Source organism: Diadema setosum, chromosome 4 (assembly GCF_964275005.1).
Source record: "Diadema setosum chromosome 4, eeDiaSeto1, whole genome shotgun sequence".
Classification (NCBI taxonomy): Eukaryota; Metazoa; Echinodermata; class Echinoidea; order Diadematoida; family Diadematidae; genus Diadema; species Diadema setosum.
The window spans coordinates 29,605,107-29,624,996 of record NC_092688.1 but is presented as its reverse complement, the minus strand read 5'-3'; the positions used below and the strand labels follow the sequence as shown (position 1 = coordinate 29,624,996).

Below are 19,890 nucleotides of genomic sequence, written 5' to 3'. Positions count from 1 at the left end.
TGAAGTGATCTGTAGATGTTAGGATCAATGGTTGGTGGAAGAGAGGATTTATCCATATGATATCGCGTGACTTTTATCTAAGAGCAAAGGTGATCTTATAGAAGGGTTATGTGGAAGTGTTAATAATAGGATGCATTCAGGCTCTGGTAAACTGTTCAGCAATTCAAATCATTGAAGAGAGAACTGCTGTCTCATTTGTTTTTATTATCATTTAAACAAAATAGCATAGTTTGAGTCAGATCTTCGCTGGACTCTAAAACAAAACAGGTATTATTCTTTTCACAAATAATGATGAATAAGATATGTATTGTATATGTATATGAAAGGACTGGTAGTCACACATGTAAAACGCCTTTATCCTACTATATGGGGTCTGACATTACACTAACAGAGTGGACATGACACTGGCTGCTTATCATGAAGTGTGGAGAGTATGATTTTATTCCATAGAGTAAGCCCTTTATGTGAATAGACATCACAGTGTTGCAACTCATAAGTCTCAAAAAGCAGACATTGTAACAACATTACAACATTGTATCAGATGGTTCCACAACATTTGTACCCAGCCATTTACAGTCTGTTTGATGTATTATAAATGTTTTTTAACAGTCATGATAAGTGAAATAATACAGAGAGAGAGAGTTATGTCACATACAGCTGATTATATGGCAGATGCTTTCACTAGTTATGATACTATTATTGATACTCCATTGTGGATTTATATAGCTATAGAGACAATAACTCACTTGGTATCTGTGTGTTATAATGAATGAGTTGTTTTGGTGTTAAACATGTGTGGACTTGATGATGTGCACATATAGTGTTTCAAGGGTTCTCCTAAAGTACATTTTAGGAGCTGTAATTGTGTTGTGACTTTATTATGAGTCAATAAAAGAGACCTCTCTGCTTGCTGTTCACAGGACTCCTGTCTAGTGTTTGTCTTCATTGACTGCACGACCTCCCACCCGAACCCGCGTGCCGTATAACCATCTCCATCATAGACACACATACACACCCACACCGTCTTCACATCATCTCGCCCTTCTCCACATTTCTCTCTCTCATTCTCCGCCCCATTCGGCCCCTCTCTACAGTAATCCGCATTTTTTGTAATGATAGAAGATTTCACGGTTTCAAACTAACATGAAAATTCTTTTTTAATCACGTCAATACTATGCGTTTCTACCCATTCTAAATGAGTGACTTTCCTCAAAACAGATATCCCATAACTACATGTCATGGTCTAGCCAATCTAACGAGCAAATGTGGATACGCTTACGGATTTGCATAAACCTTAGCTGCACAAGCCACCAAGCCCCTCAACATCGTATTGTAAAGGTCAAACCACTAAGAATACAAATTCATTCAGAATCGAGCAAACCTGGGGGGCGTTTCATGAAGGAACTTGTCGGATAAAATGTCCGACAAGTCAATTATATCCAACAAGTTCAGAGAAATCAGCCAATCAGATTAAAGAATTTCTCAAAACTTCTCAAATTTCTCAAAATTTCTCAGAATCGAGCAAACCTGATGGGAAATCATCTTCAGCACCACGCCTGACCAATCGCAATTTGAAAAATATGCGTTGGACATGAAACGTGGTTCTTACAAACGCGACATAAAAGAGTTATGTTGCCAATCTGAAAGGATCCTTTTTTACCCTACATCATCAACTCCTTCCATGAAGGGCTTATTTTGGGTTACAGTTCATGATTTCGAAGGTGTGTTATTCCGAAGGTTCGTTTACCCAAAAATGAATTAAGATTCGTTATTCCAAAGGTTCGTTAATCCGAAAATTGGAAAAAGAAAAAGGTTCGTTACTCGCATTTCGAAGGCTCGTTAATCCGAAAACGAAAAGGTTCGTTAATACATACGCACATCCTTTCATTTTCGAATCAAGGAATCTTATTGACGGAGTCTATTCATTGATCGTGTTGATACGCAGTTTGCCTGTCAAGTCTAAAGGTAATTGAGTTTAATTTTAAGAAATTGATTGTTTCTTGTAATCTAGAAAGTTTTGATTTATACATCTAGTCTCTGTGGCAAAGTCATAATTTCACAAATTGAAGTGTATATGAGACTGGCTCCAGGATATAACATTTTAGAGAAACTAGAGACTGACGAGATTTTAGATCCACAGACTGTTCCTCGCACTTTGTTTCAATAATCTGCAATAGATATTTGACTGTGATACAAAGTGCGTATGTTACACAACACAAGCAGGATTATAATTACTTTGTTATAGAGTGACTGAAAAGAAAATTTATCCATTCATCCATTATGCATAACTATGACTCTCCAGCTTTATAGAGAAAAATGTGATAATAGCTATGAAAAACACGAATACATATTAACAATTTCCGGTTTATCTCAACACAAGATTGCAATTACACAAGTGTTCATGATAAAAATACATGATTGTAAGATTAATACGAACAAAAACAACTAAATATAATTATAATATTGACAGCAGACTACGATCGGCGTCTTAAATGATCCCAATTTTGATGGGGCACTTGACGAATAGCTGATTAACATTAAGCAAGAAAAATTGTGTATCAGCTATAATTGCAATGTACATGTATAGGCATGGAGGTACATCGTTTGTAGCTCCATGGTGTAAGCCATTTCTAAATTAGCTTATGTGCATATTTCGGAAAAATAACTTTTCTTTTTTCTCAGTTGGTTAGGCACTTTACTCGTTTCAAATAAGACATAATGACAAAGGTTGCCCGACGTAATGTTCCAAAAAAATAATAATAATAATAATGAATTTAGGTAGACCAGGTGACCAGAGAGGCCTCTCAAATCAACAATGGGGGAAGCACCATTTCATAATTATGCATTGTTTGCAGTAACAAACTACATGCATTTCTATTATCATTGCCAAGTACAAGGCTTAATGAACACTTTGTTATTGTGAGGTGGATGTGCTGACAACACGATTATTAAAGGATCACATGACTATTACACCACAGATTCTTATCTCAATTGATATAAACCAACATGCCTATTATGGTAAATTATTTTTTTTTCTGCTCATGCGCAAAGCCGAATTACGAAATGGCTAATTAGACAGTGTTTAAAGCCCATTTCACAATTGGTCTCTTACCAGTTTGCGACAATTGCTTGGGGTCATGCGAGCACTCGTATTCGTCGCAGGAGGTCGCACGAGTCTGAGGCGGTCGTGACTGCTCGCATCTGAAATCTGAACCAAAACCCACAGGCGACCAGATGCTATTGATTCACTTGCATTCAGTTGTACGTCCAGTCGTGCGATTGTCATACGAGCGTTGCACAACGTTGCATGACTTAATACGAGAGTTCGCACGACTCGCTGGTCGCAGTAGGTCGGCTGGAGGTCGTGCGACACTCGTACGAGCGCTGGTGACTTATATTGGCCAGTCTTAAGAGTTGTACCCCACGCTACTCGCACGACCACTCGCACCGGTTTCACTCAATCGCACCAGTGATCGCATTGTCTCATAGGTGTCAAGCCATTCGTTCACCACTCGAATGTGAATGCACGACCAATTGCACGCGCATATACTAGCAAATGTTACTTACTAGTGCAACGGTCTCTCCTAGTCACTTTTGTTGATTGTTGCATTTGTGAAAGCCTGTTTTGTTTTGTTTTTTGTTTGTTTGTTTTTTTTTGCGACGAGATAAGATAGATAGCGATGGAAGTCTGTTGCAACCTGTTGTGCGACCAAAAATGATCGCAAACGGTTGTACGCCACTTACGGACGCCACTTCGTCGGCGTTTTCACGAACTGACGCTATTTCGATTTTGGTCAAAATTTTCAAAATCGAGATATTGGTACCAAATGAAAGTGCTTTCAAAACTCTACCAAATCCCAAAATTGTAGATCACAAAATTAATTATTCTTAATTTTATCAAAGAAAGAAAAAAACGACGGTACTCGAAATATCGAGAAATTGAGAAAAAGGAGTTTCACGAACCGACGCACGAAAGATACGCCGGTTCGTAAAACCCGAATTGCTACGGTGAAGAGCAATGCGGGTTTCACGAACCGTCGCAGTTGCATTACTTTGAGCTTTGTTCAACTTACTGGCCTAGAATTAGGTTTTGGCCCTAATCCAGATCTCAGAGTGAGAACCAAGCCTTCTGAAAGATGAATGACGGCCTAAGCCAGCCCACTGTCCACGAGTGAAGTGAATGGTAAGCTATAATCCTATTAAAATCATGCTCAAAATAACAGTTTCAGTTGGACTACCATAACCATTAATTGCGGTAGTGTGTAGTCCCATGTATTCAATCGCGTGATGCTTATGAAGCCTAGTCTGTAAACGCCATACAATTTCAAATTAGATCTCAAATCATATTATTTATTGTTTCTTTTCAACTTATGTCGTTAGACGTTACTTCTGAGACTACTGAGTACTATAGTCGTAACGTCTGTGTGCAAGACATGCAGATTGCAAGATTTCAAAGTCTCGAAGACACTAAAACTAGCCTTGACTTTTGAGTTGAAAATGAAATCATGAGATTGACAAAGTAGGCGTACTAAACTAAAAAAAAAAATGAATTAAAAGTCTAACAGTAAAACTCAAAGGAAGAGTAAAGAATAAAGTTAGACATGTTAGACTTTTACTTTCAAGTCTAACTATTAAGTCTAAGTTAAGACTTTACTTGTAATACCAGTTACTCAAACTAAGATCAGCTGCAGTCTAAGACCAAGTCAAATTAACACAGTTCAGAGCCATACCGGTAGTCTAGCTCTAGATCTACATCTAGACTAGTGGTAATAGTAGGTAGAGTCCACCCATTTTTTCCCCCAATCTTTACTGGTCCATTCCTGAAAAAGTTACTGGTCAGTGTCCAACAGTGATTTTTCCTGGTCAGGGACCGTCGGACCAGTGCCAGTGTGCAGCGTTGGTGTAGATGTCATCTATGACAGTATGTGGTCTAGTGATACTACCTAAACACTACGAGTACTCTACAGGTTAGGTGGCTTTCCTGTACAGTGCAGTGTTAAAGTATACTTGTGAATTCAGCCCTAGTACCGTACTGTGTGTAGTGTATGTCTAACGTTAGTTCGAGTGGAGTACCTAAGCACAGCGGTGGGGCTTTTTTCCCCTAAAACTTGTGAATGTGGCCCAACCAAATGGCGTTTGTATATTTACGCTTGATTGATAGTGATACAGTGGCGCTGTCGATTTCCACAGCAGCCATACATAATCTTTTGTCCTTTCTTCTTTCCTTTTTTCCCCTTTGTTCTTTCACTCTTTTTATTCTTGGAATCGAAGGACTTCCTAAGAAATGTCCCTCGACTGATTTAACCAGGACTCTTGAGTCCTGGTAAACCTAACCTTACCGAGTAACCGTTAACGTTTGTTAGGCCTAACATAACAGTAACACTGACTTAGCCCTGTATTGACTTTGTCTTTGGCCGACTTACTGAGATGGCGAGTCTCACTCTTTAACGTTAGTCTAAACGTAGTTGCTAGATCTGTCAGTGTCAGTGTCACCGGTTATTGTATATGGTGCCTTCTCTAACGTACTTTAACAAGTTGATGTTAGTTATCTATGTCAACTTACTGATTTAGTAATAGTGGTACTGTCATCCTGTTGGACATCGCCGAAATATCATCCGTGACGTGTTAATTTCGTGTCACAAAGACAAAAGTTGCCAAGATCTAATAGTATTAGATGTCTAGATTTAGATGTAGTCTAGATCTAAGTAATATGAAATCTGTGTAACTTAAAAGTGAAAGGTCTAGACTTCACTTAGTCTATAATTAGACCAGACATTCATGAGGCAAAGGCCTATTTAGTAGATCTATTCTTATTCTATTTTAATGTCAATTCCTGCTAACTCGCCACGTGTTATTCCTAAGGCCAAGGACTTCCGGGTTAGTGATTTTTTTTTTGATAAATACCAAACAGCAGACGTGTTTCATTTGCATTCTTGCACAGACTTCATGAAAATATGTGCAGTATCAAAGAAATATGATGCACATGACAATGCCACTGTTTTATAGGTGAATGGTTAATACCTTTAAAAGCTGAATGATAATGTAGAGTCTAGGTCTAATTAAGATGATACAGTCTCTGATAAGAAACAGGTTTGATTGTCGTAGACTGTTTCCCAAATGCAGGTAGTAATATTCAGCTACTTCAATGCAACGCCTTGTTTACAAGTACATGTAGATTTATATTCATGTGAATGATAATTCAATTTCTACATGAGACTTACTAAGTGCTAGACATAAGATCTTGCATCATTAAAATGTGTAAATGACGAGACAATTTGAATATGGATCAAAGACGAACAGCAGTATATTTTGACATTCTTTGATCCTGCATAGGCCTACCATTTTGTTTTATGTTTAATATAAATAGAGCAAAATAATTTCAACTTCAGTTTTGTTGGCTGATTTTTTTTTTCTTCTCAAAATTAAAGTTGTATCTTGTACCATGATGTTTGATTTTAATCAAAAGTTCTTAATTTCTTTCTTTTCTTTCAGATGACTGGTGCCATGTAGTAGCGAAGAACTGGACTGTCTCAGAAAAGAAAAGAAAAAGTACAGGGTCGTGTACATCATCAACGGATGTGAATACAATGGTAATTAGAGTCTAGGTCTAATCAAGATGTTAAAGTCTCTGATAATAAAGAAGTTTGATTGTCGTAGACCGTTTCCCAAATGCAGTTAGTAATATTCAGCTTTTTCAAAGCAATGCCTTATTTACAAGGACATGTAGATTTATTCATGTGAATGATAATTTAATTTCTACATGAGACTTACTAAGTGCTAGACATAAGATCTTGCATCATTAAAATATGTAAAAGGCGAGACCATTTGAATATGCATCAAAGACGAACAGCAGTATTTTTTGACATTCTTTGATCCTGTATACCATTTTGTTTTATGTTTAATATAAATAGAGCAAAATGATTTCAACTACAGCTTAGTTGGCTGATTTCTTTTTCTCAAAATGAAAGTTGTATCTTGTATCATGATGTTTGATTTTAATCGAAAGTTCTTAATTTCTGTCTTTTCTTTCACATGACTGATGCCATGCAGTAGCGAAGAGCTGGACTGTTTCAGAGAAGAAAAAAAGTACAGCATCGTGCTTATCATCAAGGAATGTGAATACAATGGCTTAGGAAAGAAGACAATCTACAGATAGGATAGAAGGGAGAACTTGGGATAAAGGGCGACAACATAAGGACGGTATATCTACATTAAAATGTGATTGTAAAGTGGAAACATGAAAGAAGATTCTAAGATTGAAGGTGAAAACATGCATTCCATTCTGTGATGTCGTAATTACAATTTTGCTACACTTTAATAACACTACTGAGAGACATTTATATCAAGGCAAGCTTCATGTGGATATGGAATGTTAGATTTTCTTTAAGTGTTCATTGGTATGTATTTCATGATAATAAATCTTGAAGGTTTTGTGTGGTAATCATAACCTTGTGATACATCTTGATAAATTTCTAAGTGCACATTGGCAATATTCAGATGATGCTGTAATCAGATGAAGTTAGATGGTTGAATAATCATTGCATAGTTGTAATAGTTATCGACTGAGGATTAACATGCCCTTCACTGATTTATTTTTCGTAAACGGTGATAATTGCGAGAGTCAATCTAAATTGTCGGGGGCATAACCAAATGTGTCACACTGTCAAAATGTGTATATCAGAAACTTTTAGCTCGCTGTACGAATTTTCACAGAAAACAGATTTATGAGAGTCACAAATGGTAGCTTAGACCCATTAACAAAAAGTTCCAGCTTCATCTTCAACCATGTTCATGATACATGTTCATCTACATTTTGCAAACATTCTGAATGTTGATTGAGACATGTTATACATGTATGTATTTTTATGAAATTAATGCAACAAATAATCAAATATGCATCTCTGCTAGATGATAATATTAATCCAGTTAATGACATGTCAAACTCACCTCAAACTGTAATTCATTCTATTCTCCTTTATTCTTTTATTTATTATTTTGTTGTCTTCAACCCACTTTGAATGTGTTACTATGATTCTTATAAACATGGGAAATGCACTCCATATAACTGATAGGACTTATAACAAATTGACATAATCATTCAACCATCACTAGACAGTTCTGTTATGAGATGTTCTTTATTTAACTAAAATTGTAAATTATGATACGTGTATGCTCCCATGCAAACTCACAACAAAATACAGAAATATGATTTCTTTTAATAATAATTCATTATGTCTCTAAATGTACAATTAAAGAAAGTGATTACAAAAAGGATGTCAAACATTGTATATTAAAATAATAGATTATTCATTTGTCTCCATCCGTAGTAACACATGCAACTGCAGTGTGCAGTTTGTGGGCTGCTGTGAAAAAAAAAAAAAAAAATCACAGGCAGCCCAAGCGGGATTCGAACCCACGACCTCCGGATTACTAGACCGCACCATAACCACTAGACCACCGGGATGCCCTAGCACTACCTTTAGACATGAATGATTAAATATAGAAGGGCTTGGGGGCGCTTCGAAGTTAACTGCTCTTATTGAATATGCACATGTCATTTGCAACTCGACTAAAGATGATTAAACGCACTGAAATTCTTACTTTGAATAATATTCATAATCTGTTTTTTTTTCTTTAATAGCTTGGGATGTACACTGTATCGGTCTACATTTCGCCTACAATATGGAATTCTTTACTTCGAGACGTTTGTTTTTTACAAAAGAAAATTAAGAGTCCTTTAAAGGTGCTGTAGAACAGTGGTGTGGTTTTTTTTTTTTTGGGGGGGGGGGGGAAGGGGAGTCAAATTAGCCTTGGCCCCTCTCCACCGTCCTTTTTTTTTTTCCCCCCTTTGGCTGCATTTTTTTTTTAGTCATCACATGAAAATTCGTCTGCATCCACCCCGTAGTTTTGCTGATGACCTTTCTTTTTAATTATCTTAACCACACACAATTTTGGCCGAATTTCCCCACCCCTCTTGTGAATTTGCTAGCACATGTGTTTATAGTACTGGTGGATTAAGGATTCGGAGGGGGGGGGGTCGGCCAAAATTTCTCTTTTCTCATATGTAACAAGCCTACGGGGCGAAAGGCTGATATTATGGGCTTTCTACACACATTTTTAGATGCTAATTATTGGTTAATATGAGCACGATCATTTATGTTGTGATTAATTTGTTTCCTTTTCATATATGTATGACTTCTATTAGAGACTTAATTGGCTTGGCACTCCTTACATCGACCTATTTTAGACACCCATTTCCTTCTCTCTCTCTTGCTTTTTCTCTACTGTCCTGTGAATAGTGTAACTACATGTACATGCAGTACCTCTTCTCTTTTGTATGATATACATCAAGTTTCCATCTGAGCATAATGTGTGTTGCAGCACTCTCAAGCTTCATGCATATGCAGCAACATCTTTTTATGTTCATATACATAATTATGCTTGATATATTAATTTGAGAATGTTATTCTTTCTTTTGTATATGTTCCGTCCGCACTCTATAAATGTAAATGTACATTGTAAGATTTGGTGCGCATGTTCGACCTGTATTTCTCTTTTTGTGAACACACAAGAACTGATGTAATAATGAACTTGAATTACGCATATTCTTTAATATTGATTCCATCTCCATTTGCCATTAGATATTTATTGATTTATGGAGCTCTTCCACAATTGTTATCCTTCCCATTGTCATTACTCATCTCTGAATAATTCAAATTTGATACTTTATTGAGAACCTATGTTTCTTCGATTACATAATGTACCTCTTCAATATACACATGTATTGCTGCAAAAGGCATAATAAAACATGACCATTGTTATATATTTAAAATGAAGCTTGAAATTCTGATAATTTTGATATTTATGTATTTTTAGGAGTTTATCAGTTTCGAAGAGTGCATGCAGGATGAGTTTTATGTTTTTATATGATCAAGTGCAGCTATCAAAGAATCTGTTGAGCAGGAAAGAGAAAGATGGAAAATGAGGAATTATGAGTGAATTCGCATGCAAGCCAAATGACAATAATGACACCGATAAAAATTGTGACAAAGTAAAAGTCACAAATAATGTGGAATAATAAGAAATAAAGAAATTAATAGATTATTTCAGAGAAAGAAATAACAGAGTGCATGAGTATGAAAGATGAGTAAATGCAAGTAATCATTACTGACTGGCACATCTTTTTCCCTATATTTAGCGGTATCCTTCATCTTAGAACAAACATTCATAATTATTATGAAAGAAGTGAACTGAATTTGAATTAAAAATTATGTGAAAAATAAAGAAAGTAAGTTAAAAAAGTAAAAAAAAAAAAAACAGTAAAAAGTAAAAAAATATGAAACACAGTATACCGAGTACATATTAATTACCAAATGATAAATGTCCACATGCAAAAGTGTTGAATAATATATCCACACAAAAAAGGAGGGGGGAGGGCAAAGAAATCTTTGGAGCGATCAACGACAGCTCTAATAACAATGCTAAATGAAGATGAAAACAAGGACAACACGCTTTTTAGAACAATTAAGAGAAACTGGCTTATATTATCATCTTAATTATCACCTAATGTATTATAATCATCACAATAATCATTACATGACAATCAATTTCAATTAATAAGGTTATTGTTGATAAGCAGGTATAGCCCTAATAGTATTTGTATGTAAACACATACGAAAATGAAATAGCGACGGTTCGTAAATACACGCGTATTGCACGTTACCTATTGTGCAGGCCCTACAGCGCGGGTCCCACGAACCGGCGTAATACAAGTTACGTCGGTTCGTGAGACCCGCGCTTAAGTACATAACCTATGGTGCGCGCAAGAAACGATGGATTTACGAACCGACGCAGTGAGTTTGAAGACAGAAATATCGTAATTCTTTTGAATTCACACTAAAATTACACTATGGATAGGAAGAACAACTTCCACTCTCATCACCCTGTCAAAATTTTCACACACAAGACAGGAAAAGTCATTGAAAACGTTGTCTAAAACTTGTGAGATCTTTAAATGCGATTTTCTCAGAATTGCATTTTCGCTCAAAAACGAAATAGCGTCGGTTCGTGGTAACACCGACGACTTGTGAAAGAGGCTTAAACATTTATACACACCATATGAGTGTATCTTTGTTTGTTTTTACCTCATGACGCAAGACCAACGCTTTCAAGCGTACACAAAAAATGAGTGACATACCAACAACTCTGGAGGAAAGATGGGCTCCTGTGTCTGGTCGTACAGAATATGGTTTGGACTGTCATGCAATGTATTCTGCAAAAATATAATTCGAGAAGGGAAAACACAACTGGAGCTCAAATTTATATCTTACTGTTCATGCTTGAATAAGGTGTTACTTCAAATTATAAAGTTTTCCTTTCGTAACCATGAGTTAGGGAAAGTGAATAATGGCAAACAAAATTAATCGAGGAAGTCTTTACAGAGAACAGTGTTCGCAGGAACATGTACTCGACGGAAGAATCATAACGCCATAAAAATGTGAACATGCCTATCACTGCTTGCGAAAATAAAGATGAAATAGAAAGAGGATGTATTCTTCTCATACCTGCTGAACGGCTTTAGAATCGCTGCATGACCCTCTGGCTTGTCCTGCACAGCAGCAGTTTTCCTGCAAATAGCAAACAATTATTGTCTGGTAGAAAATGCCTATAATAGAATAAATATGATAAAATAACGACACATTATTTCGTTCCATCGCTGTACTGTTACATTTGTTTCGATGACTTAGCTCATTACATGGAAGTGGAGTCTCGGTATAATTGCTCACAAGAGAACATTGTTGTGTTTTATGTCGTGAAGTTTTTATGTTGACAGGCATTCATGATCTGTCCGTTTGTTGGTCTCACTGACTTTCTCTCAGGTTGGGATCACATATTCCGCATTTTCTTCTTGCAATGAGTGAGGAATGCTGCAGATAAAGATTCTGGTGCATTACACAAATCTCTGAGAACTTCAAGATGATGTTGAAGGTGCACTAGTCGGAAGAATCTTCGTGGCAAGTTTATCCGTTCCTGTTTTCAGTTTACTTGGCTCTCCGAATGAATTGACAGGATATCCTCATTTTGACGTGGTCAGTGCTTGGCATTGACACCCAAAAGGGCATGAAATTTAGTTTTGGTAGATACTTGAAGTGTTGCGTTAATTAGCAAGGACAACAAGTACATAGAGAGTAACATGACCTAGACAGTTGTTGTAATGGAAGAAGCTTTATGTGCGACGAGAATTCAGGCCACTTGTTGAAACTTGTCTAAACTTGACGACTTTTCAAATATCAACATTAATCATGTTCTCTCCGTATCGTCGAGAACACGGTCCCATGTGAGTTTCAACAAGTCACCTTCTCTTTGCACGTGTATGTTTACGTATGTACATTAGTGACAGGTGATCATGTAGTTGCTCTTTAATGAGTCGTGTGCCGTGAGCGTAGTGAGACTTTCCCTGGAAAAAAGAAATAGACCGTAAGGTGTATGAACTTGAAAGTGGTCAACTGTGCAGCTAAGTGTAATCCGCAGAACTTTTTTTAATTTCAACAGGTATGTTGACATCTGCGATGACGCCCACTTTCCAAGGTAAGTGTGTACATGTTTGTGCGTGTGTGTGTGATGCACTCACCCCACAGAAAATCTTAAACGAGTCCAGAATAGGTCTGTAGCCCGTGCAGCGGCAGAGATTTCCCTCCATCGCCTTAAGAACCTCATCCATGCACGGCTTGGGATTGGTGCGGAGAAGAGAATACATTGACATAACCATACCAGGACTGCAAAAGCCGCACTGGGTACCATGGTTCCTAGCAAGAGATTCCTGTTGCATTAAGCAGATCACATATGCAGATCAAACGGTATCAAAAGTTATTAAGCAAATAATCAACGTTGGGGAAGGTGATGGGACAAACTATCACTTCCGAGGCGATCTGGATGTAGCTATCTTTCCGAAGCGCAGCTGAGGAAAGATAGCGTACACATTCAGATCGCCGAGGAAGTGATAGTTATGTCTCATTGCCTGAAACTAAAAGTTGATTATTTGCTTTATATCCCACATATTGGGTCCTAGATATTCCCATTTTAGTCTACATCTGAAACAGTGGGTGCGTTCGAGCGCTCTAAAGCGAACCAAAGCGAACTGAACTAAAGCGTACCGTACCGTACTGTGCCAGTTTGGGAGCGTTCGAAAGCTCTGTGGAGAAAGCGTACCTCTCGAGTTATTTTTAGAAAAGGTCACGCTTGTTTGTAGCGAGAAGGTCATTCACCTTGCGCTTGACCTACTTACAGCTGCCCCGAACAAAGAGAATGATGTTTTTGCATTGTGACGTATGCGCATGATACGCTCATGCTTTACAACGAACTTTTGGTACGCTTTGGTACGCTTTTGGAGCACATCGGGAAGTGATCCACTTTTGGCTCGGTACAGTACGGTACGGTACACTTTAGGAGCGTTCGAACGCTCCTCTAGCGCGGTACGGTACGGTACAGTTCACTTTAGGAGAGCGCTCGAACGCGCCCAGTTTTAGCTGTCTTATGGTATCCTCAGGGCTTACGCTACCGAGTTTACAGCGCGTAGATGACAAAGCAACGAATTTTCTCCGCGCCCCGCGCGTGGCACCGAAATAAAAGTGCGTTGCACTGTGGTCTATCGCTTGACCCAGGTCAAATGATAGACCACAGTGCAACGCACTTTTATTTCGCGCGACTTTTGTTTCGCGCGTACTCAAAATTGTAAGTTGTATCACGCGTTAGGACTATGTGCATAAAGAGATCAGCGAAACAAAATGACTATCATCATAGAGTGTAACGAACTTTTCTTCTCAGGTGATGTGATGGGCAAAACTACGCTTTATCACGTGATCAGCTCTTGACCAATCCTAAAGCAAGATTCTTAGTATGTGGAATATATAAGAACAAATATTAACACAATCAGAAAGCGTTGATTTTTTTAGGTCATACGGATATACTTGTGGACCATAAAGAGTGGACCAACTGAGATAGGCAAGTGACCCCAAGGAGACGTGCGCCTCTTCGTGTGCACACATACCCCATGAATGAATTTTGATATATAATGGTGAAAAAAGTAATATAAAGCAACTTGTAGCATTTACGGCTGCACAAGCATCTAACTTTTTGGTGCTAGAAAACTGATAGGTCAACTTCCAAAATGAGGTATCGTATTGCATTCAAAGAGCGTCAAGGAATCTCAGTAATGCTTGACCCTAATAAAAAAAAAAAAAAATATATATATATATATATATATATATATCAAACATTTATGCAATACTGAGTGCCTGCGCAGTTAAATAGCCTATAGGCTCTTACACAGCTGCATGCGTTCGTTCGTATGCCTGTTGACTTTTGAAGCCAAACCTCTCTGCGCAACGATTACTCCGATTCGTTTTTCTTTCTTTTTTTTCAGAACTGTTCGGGTAGTCAGTTTTTAAAGCTAAATTTCAGATTTATTGGCGATTTTTATGAAAAAGATATTGTCAATTCAAATCTTCGTCAAAAACTCTTGTGAATTATGTTACATTTGAATTTTACCCTGTTTTGATCGCAGATTTTTAAGGTAGCGCGAAAGCGATCGCCTGCTTTCTGTATAATATTACGTGCAACCCCCGACACTCTATGGTAATCCAACCTTCACCCCACTTCTTTAATGATGATGTCATCGAGAGCAGCAATTAGTGTAAGATAAAACTATTTTTATCTGAACATCGCATTCCAGTTCCTGCCTAATACTGCATAAACAAAATCATTTGGCTGCCCTGTATCGAATATTCGCGCATACATTTGGATTGATCCTTCTTTTCAGGTCAGCACTAATGCTTCAGCTGCTGTTGATGTTACAATCATGACTGGCCAAGATTATATTTGAAAGTAACAGTGTATATCGTATGACTGCACAGCGAGAGTTCATAGACAGGGATATTGCTCTATTCAGTGCATCTTCGCGTCAGGTAGCATACCTCTTCAAAGTATCAACGAAATCTTTTCCCGATTGGAGATAGGGGCAAACGAAAATGCAGTGCCTATCGCACCCTGTATGACCAGAAGCAAGATATCAAATAGTGGTAAGGAATGGTAACAGCAGAGAGAAAAGCTAGTAAGCCACATATAAATCATAGAGCATCTGCGATTAACTTATGATAACGGAGTTGTATATTTCTATATGTTTTCATACTGCTCACCTGCAAGACATGTAACCTCATTCGCACATTTCCGATTCCCTCGATAGTTGTCACTGCCTTCCCTTCGATCCGGCAGAGGGGAAACAAACACGCCATAACGGCCACGTGACTATGGAACGGAATCATAATACAATATTTATTGGGATTAGAAAAAAAAAAAAAAAAAAACACACGAACATGTGATCAGCGCCTACTCTATATATGCTGTACGTAAATAAGAGTGCCATTCCAGAATATAGAGCTACGTCTAGCCAACACTCTAAAAAAAATCCGGGTCAGAACTGACCCGGAACTGGGTCCGTTGGGATCAGGTGTGGTAAGCGATAATGTCCGTCCGGAGAAACACTCCGGGGGACCTTATTTCCGGGTTCGAATTTAGGAAATAGTATCCTAGGACCGAATATCCGTTTCGCAAGGACCTAATCGCCGCTGAGGGGGGATCGAATCGCCGGGTTAATACGAAGAAGCCTATACGGGGGTACCAAATCGGCGCTGAGGGGGGATCGAATCGCCGGGTTTATACGAAGAGGCCTATTCGGGGGACCAAATCGCCGCTGAGGGGGGTCGAATCGCCGGGTTTATACGATCAAGAAGCAAATTCGGGGGGACCAAATCGCCGCCGAGAAAGGACTGGATCGGGGGGTTTAGAAGAACAAACCTACAACTGTGAATTCGGCAACACCAAAGTGGTCAGAAAGATGATTTGCCGCTGACACGGCTGAGGGGTTGTTGTTTGATTTGTTTAGTGGCACCAAGTTTTCGGATGTGTCCCTCTGAACTGAAGCATACCAGCAATGACAATGATAGGCTTATAGAGAGTCTAACTATTTCTTGTGCCCCTTTTCACCCACTGTACATGCTCTCGTGTTGTTGTTTTTTATCTTTGAATTGAAAGGACAAGAGAATTTGGATTTAATTATTACATGTTTCAACCTTCCAAACTATTTACAATTCATACAATATATAATTGTCAATGAACGGAGAGATGAGTGTTGAATGAATATAATTATGACATACATAATCCGCAGAATTTTCGTGTAAGTATAGCCAACCAAAAACTAAACAAAGAACAAGATAAAAAGTTTAACATATTTAATTATTTAACTCGGAATAGGCGGGCTTCTCATCCAGTACGTTTGATAAGAAATTATGGATTTTCCTGCCACATTTTGTTTGTTGTTTTGGGGTTTTGTTTTGTTTTGTTTTCTTCTTTTTTTTCTTTTCTTTCTTTCTTTTTTTTTTTTTTTTGAGGCATGAGAAAATGCTTCTTCTGCTGCTGAGGAGTGCGACTTTGTAGGTCTGTGATCGAGTAGTGATGTTAGTAACGACTGAGGACGCTGAAATTAGATATAATGTTGCCAGAGCCAAATAGAGCTCCCAGTAAAGATTGCAATGCCCACGTGCGTGCAGTCACAATCACGATGCTCATTATGGCGATTGTTTCCATACTTCTGCTTTAATTTACTAGTAAATTGTGTACATAAACTCTCCACGTAAGCATCAATTTTGAAAGGATATTCTTAGATTCAGCTGACACATTTTTTTTTTTTTTTTTTTTGTTCAAGAGGATGAATTCGCAGTTGGGGGGAGTTGATGGTTTGTTTAATGGCCTTATTAGTCAGCTTTCTCCGACCAGTTGCCGACGTAGAAGGCACTCTACCGTGTCCCTCAAAACTGAAGCAATGACAATTCTATTGCAAGCATTTCTTTTTCACTCACTCTTCTTCTTTATTTTTCAAAATTCTTGTATCTTGAAGTGACAAGTGAATCTGGATTTAGGCCTAATTATGCTATGTTGATACATGACTATAAGATTGTACTTCCAAACCTGTACTTACGATTTTTATCTAAATAAACAAAATAACTTAACAGTACATTGTGTAGTGTTCCTCAGTGTCTGGTTCCTAGACGGACGGCGTTTGCACAAGTCTGATCAATCTTTAAAAAATAAATAAATAAATAAATAAAAAATAGTGTCTTATGAGCAATACTATGTGAAGTCCATATGTACATAACAACATATTCACGTCTGCTTTCAAGTGTTTTAAGTATAGGAGAGCGCCCCCACCCTCCATTGTGAGAACATGTGATTGTTCTACCACGCGATTTTGGACCAAATTTCAGCTTGGTGAGAAGTTTTAGGGTTGTAAAATCTACTTTGAATTGCCCCTTTTGGTTCGGGCACTACTGTGGACTGAAATCATGGCGTCTAAGAGAACACTGGACACTCCAGATAAGTCAAAATCAATCTCGAAAAAGTTGATTGTTGATGCGCCGGTAGAGCTGGATTCCCAGGCCGACAGGCTCGGCGGCGACTCTTCACTTCCACCCGCTTGGTTCGTCAGCTACTTAGAGAGGTTCAACAAACTAGAAGAGCGGATTGACTCGCTCATAATAAACGGATTGGAGGAACTAACACTCAAAACCAAGGAAAATGAAGAGAAAATCGATCCGTGTTGTGTTCAGATGGATGAAGTAGTGTCCGAGATGAAGAAGCTCAAGCATGAGAAAGAGGATCTCCTGCTCAAGGTAGACGATTTGGAAAACAGAGCCAGGAGAAACAACTTGGTACTACACGGCATCATTGAGAAGCCCAGGGAGAATTGCCAGGAACTGGTTGGGGATTTTCTCTCCAATTTTGTTGGCATCGAGTCCTCTAAATATTTCATAGAAAGGTGCCACCGCACGCCCACCGCCAAGGTGTCGAGAGAAGGCTAGCTGAGAGGGACAAACCTAGGATCATCCACATCGCCTTTTCCACCTATGTGTCCAAGGAGCTGGTACGTAAAGACTGTATCGCCAAACTCAAGAAGGAAAGCACATACAAGGGAAGGAAAGTGTTTGTGTCTGAAGATTTTTCCAGACGCATTCTTCAGCTCAGGAAAGAGAAGATGGATGAGCTAAAACGTCTCAATGAAGAGGGCAAGAAGCCCTTTTTCATATACCCTGCCAGGCTTGCCTTCAGAAACAAGGATGGGAAGTTGAACATTGTGGCCTAGTAACGATCTCAAGACAAGACTTAAACACAGTGGATATTATATGACATTTTCAGGTTATACAATTTTTCTGCTTTTTTTTTTTTTTGGTACCCTGTTTCATTCCTTCACTAGATAAACTATCTATTATTATCACCATTTTCTATGACGGTGTGACCCTTATTATAGTATCTGAGCAAATTATAAATTAGATTAGTTAATGCACGTTTTCTTCAGGATTCCTTCTTGTTTCCTCTACACACATGATAATTGTTTACAGTTTAATGTACAAGCAGGTCATTAGTTTGTAATTCAACCCAACCCAGGTTTCTTTGAATTGCCTGAGAGTAAATGAGATCTCTGTTTTGTTATAACCCATGATGTTCTTCTGAAGCACCAACATTGTTTTCAGATAGCAGGTGCAGGCTGGCATGTGTGGTTTTTGTGGTGTACTAGGCCTGCATTCCTTGTTCGGGATTTATTTTATTTTTATGATTTGAATAAGGTTAGTAGGTGCAGCAACTAATACTTAGATGTTTGGTCTGTGAGGCCTATGGGGGCCTGAATACTACAGTCTGTACTTGCTCTCATTTTCATTGTACATGTAACGTAGACTTTACGTTTTGTAAGTTTATTGCTGATTTGTTCTTTATATTGGTTAGTGATTGAATAGTAGGCCTATTTTGGGTCACGTTGTGGGACAATTCTGAAGACATAATTATGCTGTAAGTCACCAGCTAAATTTGGTACCTGTATATTCTTTTTGCACTTGCTGTCAGGACTGTTTTTTGATTTGAAGTCCTGAATTTTCTTGTGCTCTTGCGCTCTACAACTTTTGCCTGTAATGCTTTTAGTCTTAATTTATTTTGTGTTTTTGTTTTTTTTTTTGTTCATTTTATGACAAGAGAAACTGGTTGTATGTGATCTTTGACACCAAAGTAAATGTTGTAGTTTATACATGTTCAGATATGAAAACTATGTGTGTATACTTATGTATCAAACAATGCACTGCAATTTTGATTTGTTATATGGGGTGGTACTTTCACAGTGATACAATCAATAAATAATGTTATTAAAATTGAGTACTTTTAACTGTCGAGGATTACAGGACTATGTTAAACGAAGAAAAGTTTTTCATTATCTAAGAAATACTGAAAGCGATATCATTTTTTTACAAGAAACCCACTCAAACAAAGAAGATGAATGTTTTTTGGAAGTCTCAGTGGGGTGAATCATCTTGGTTTGCAAGTTACTCTTCAAATAGCCGCAGGGTCGTTATACTTATCAGGAAGTCAGGCACAGTCGAAGTAAATTCTTCATTTTATGATCCCAATGGCAGATTTTTTATTCTAAATGTTATGTTAAATGATATATCTGTAACCCTCGTTAATATTTATGCCCCAAATAATGACGATCCAGAGTTTTTATTGGAAGTTTTTGCTGAAATTGAGAAATTTGATAATTCTTCTCTAATTATAGGCGGTGATTTTAATGCTGTAATTGGTTTCTTAGATTATCAAGGTACTAGACAACAACATTGTAACAGCAAGGTCAGAGAAATGCTTTCAGTTATTATGGAAGAGTACAATTTAATTAATGTTTGGCGGAATTTTCATCCAACCCTAAGACAATATACAAGACATCAAAAATCCCCTCAAGTTTTATCTAGGTTGGATTACATTTTGGTTTCTAGTGAATTTTTATGTAACTGTGTGAAATCC

General features: G+C 37.8%; 1 protein-coding gene and 1 long non-coding RNA gene across 2 annotated transcripts in view; one reads left to right on the top strand and one right to left on the bottom strand.

Annotated features, from left to right (window-relative positions):
* Positions 1 to 19,890, bottom strand: part of LOC140227782 (xanthine dehydrogenase/oxidase-like) — an 86,323-nt gene that overhangs the window by 49,062 nt on the left and 17,371 nt on the right. The window contains exons 4-7 of the mRNA XM_072308180.1: positions 15,195 to 15,303; positions 12,632 to 12,820; positions 11,565 to 11,627; positions 11,198 to 11,272 (exon numbers count right to left, since the gene is read on the bottom strand). Coding sequence (XP_072164281.1) covers positions 11,198 to 11,272; positions 11,565 to 11,627; positions 12,632 to 12,820; positions 15,195 to 15,303 — 436 coding nt within the window. The remainder of the gene's footprint in view (positions 1 to 11,197; positions 11,273 to 11,564; positions 11,628 to 12,631; positions 12,821 to 15,194; positions 15,304 to 19,890) is intronic.
* Positions 3,905 to 7,920, top strand: LOC140227993 (uncharacterized). Its single transcript, XR_011901066.1, has 3 exons — positions 3,905 to 4,183; positions 6,493 to 6,590; positions 7,051 to 7,920. It is a non-coding gene; the product is annotated as an uncharacterized lncRNA (long non-coding RNA).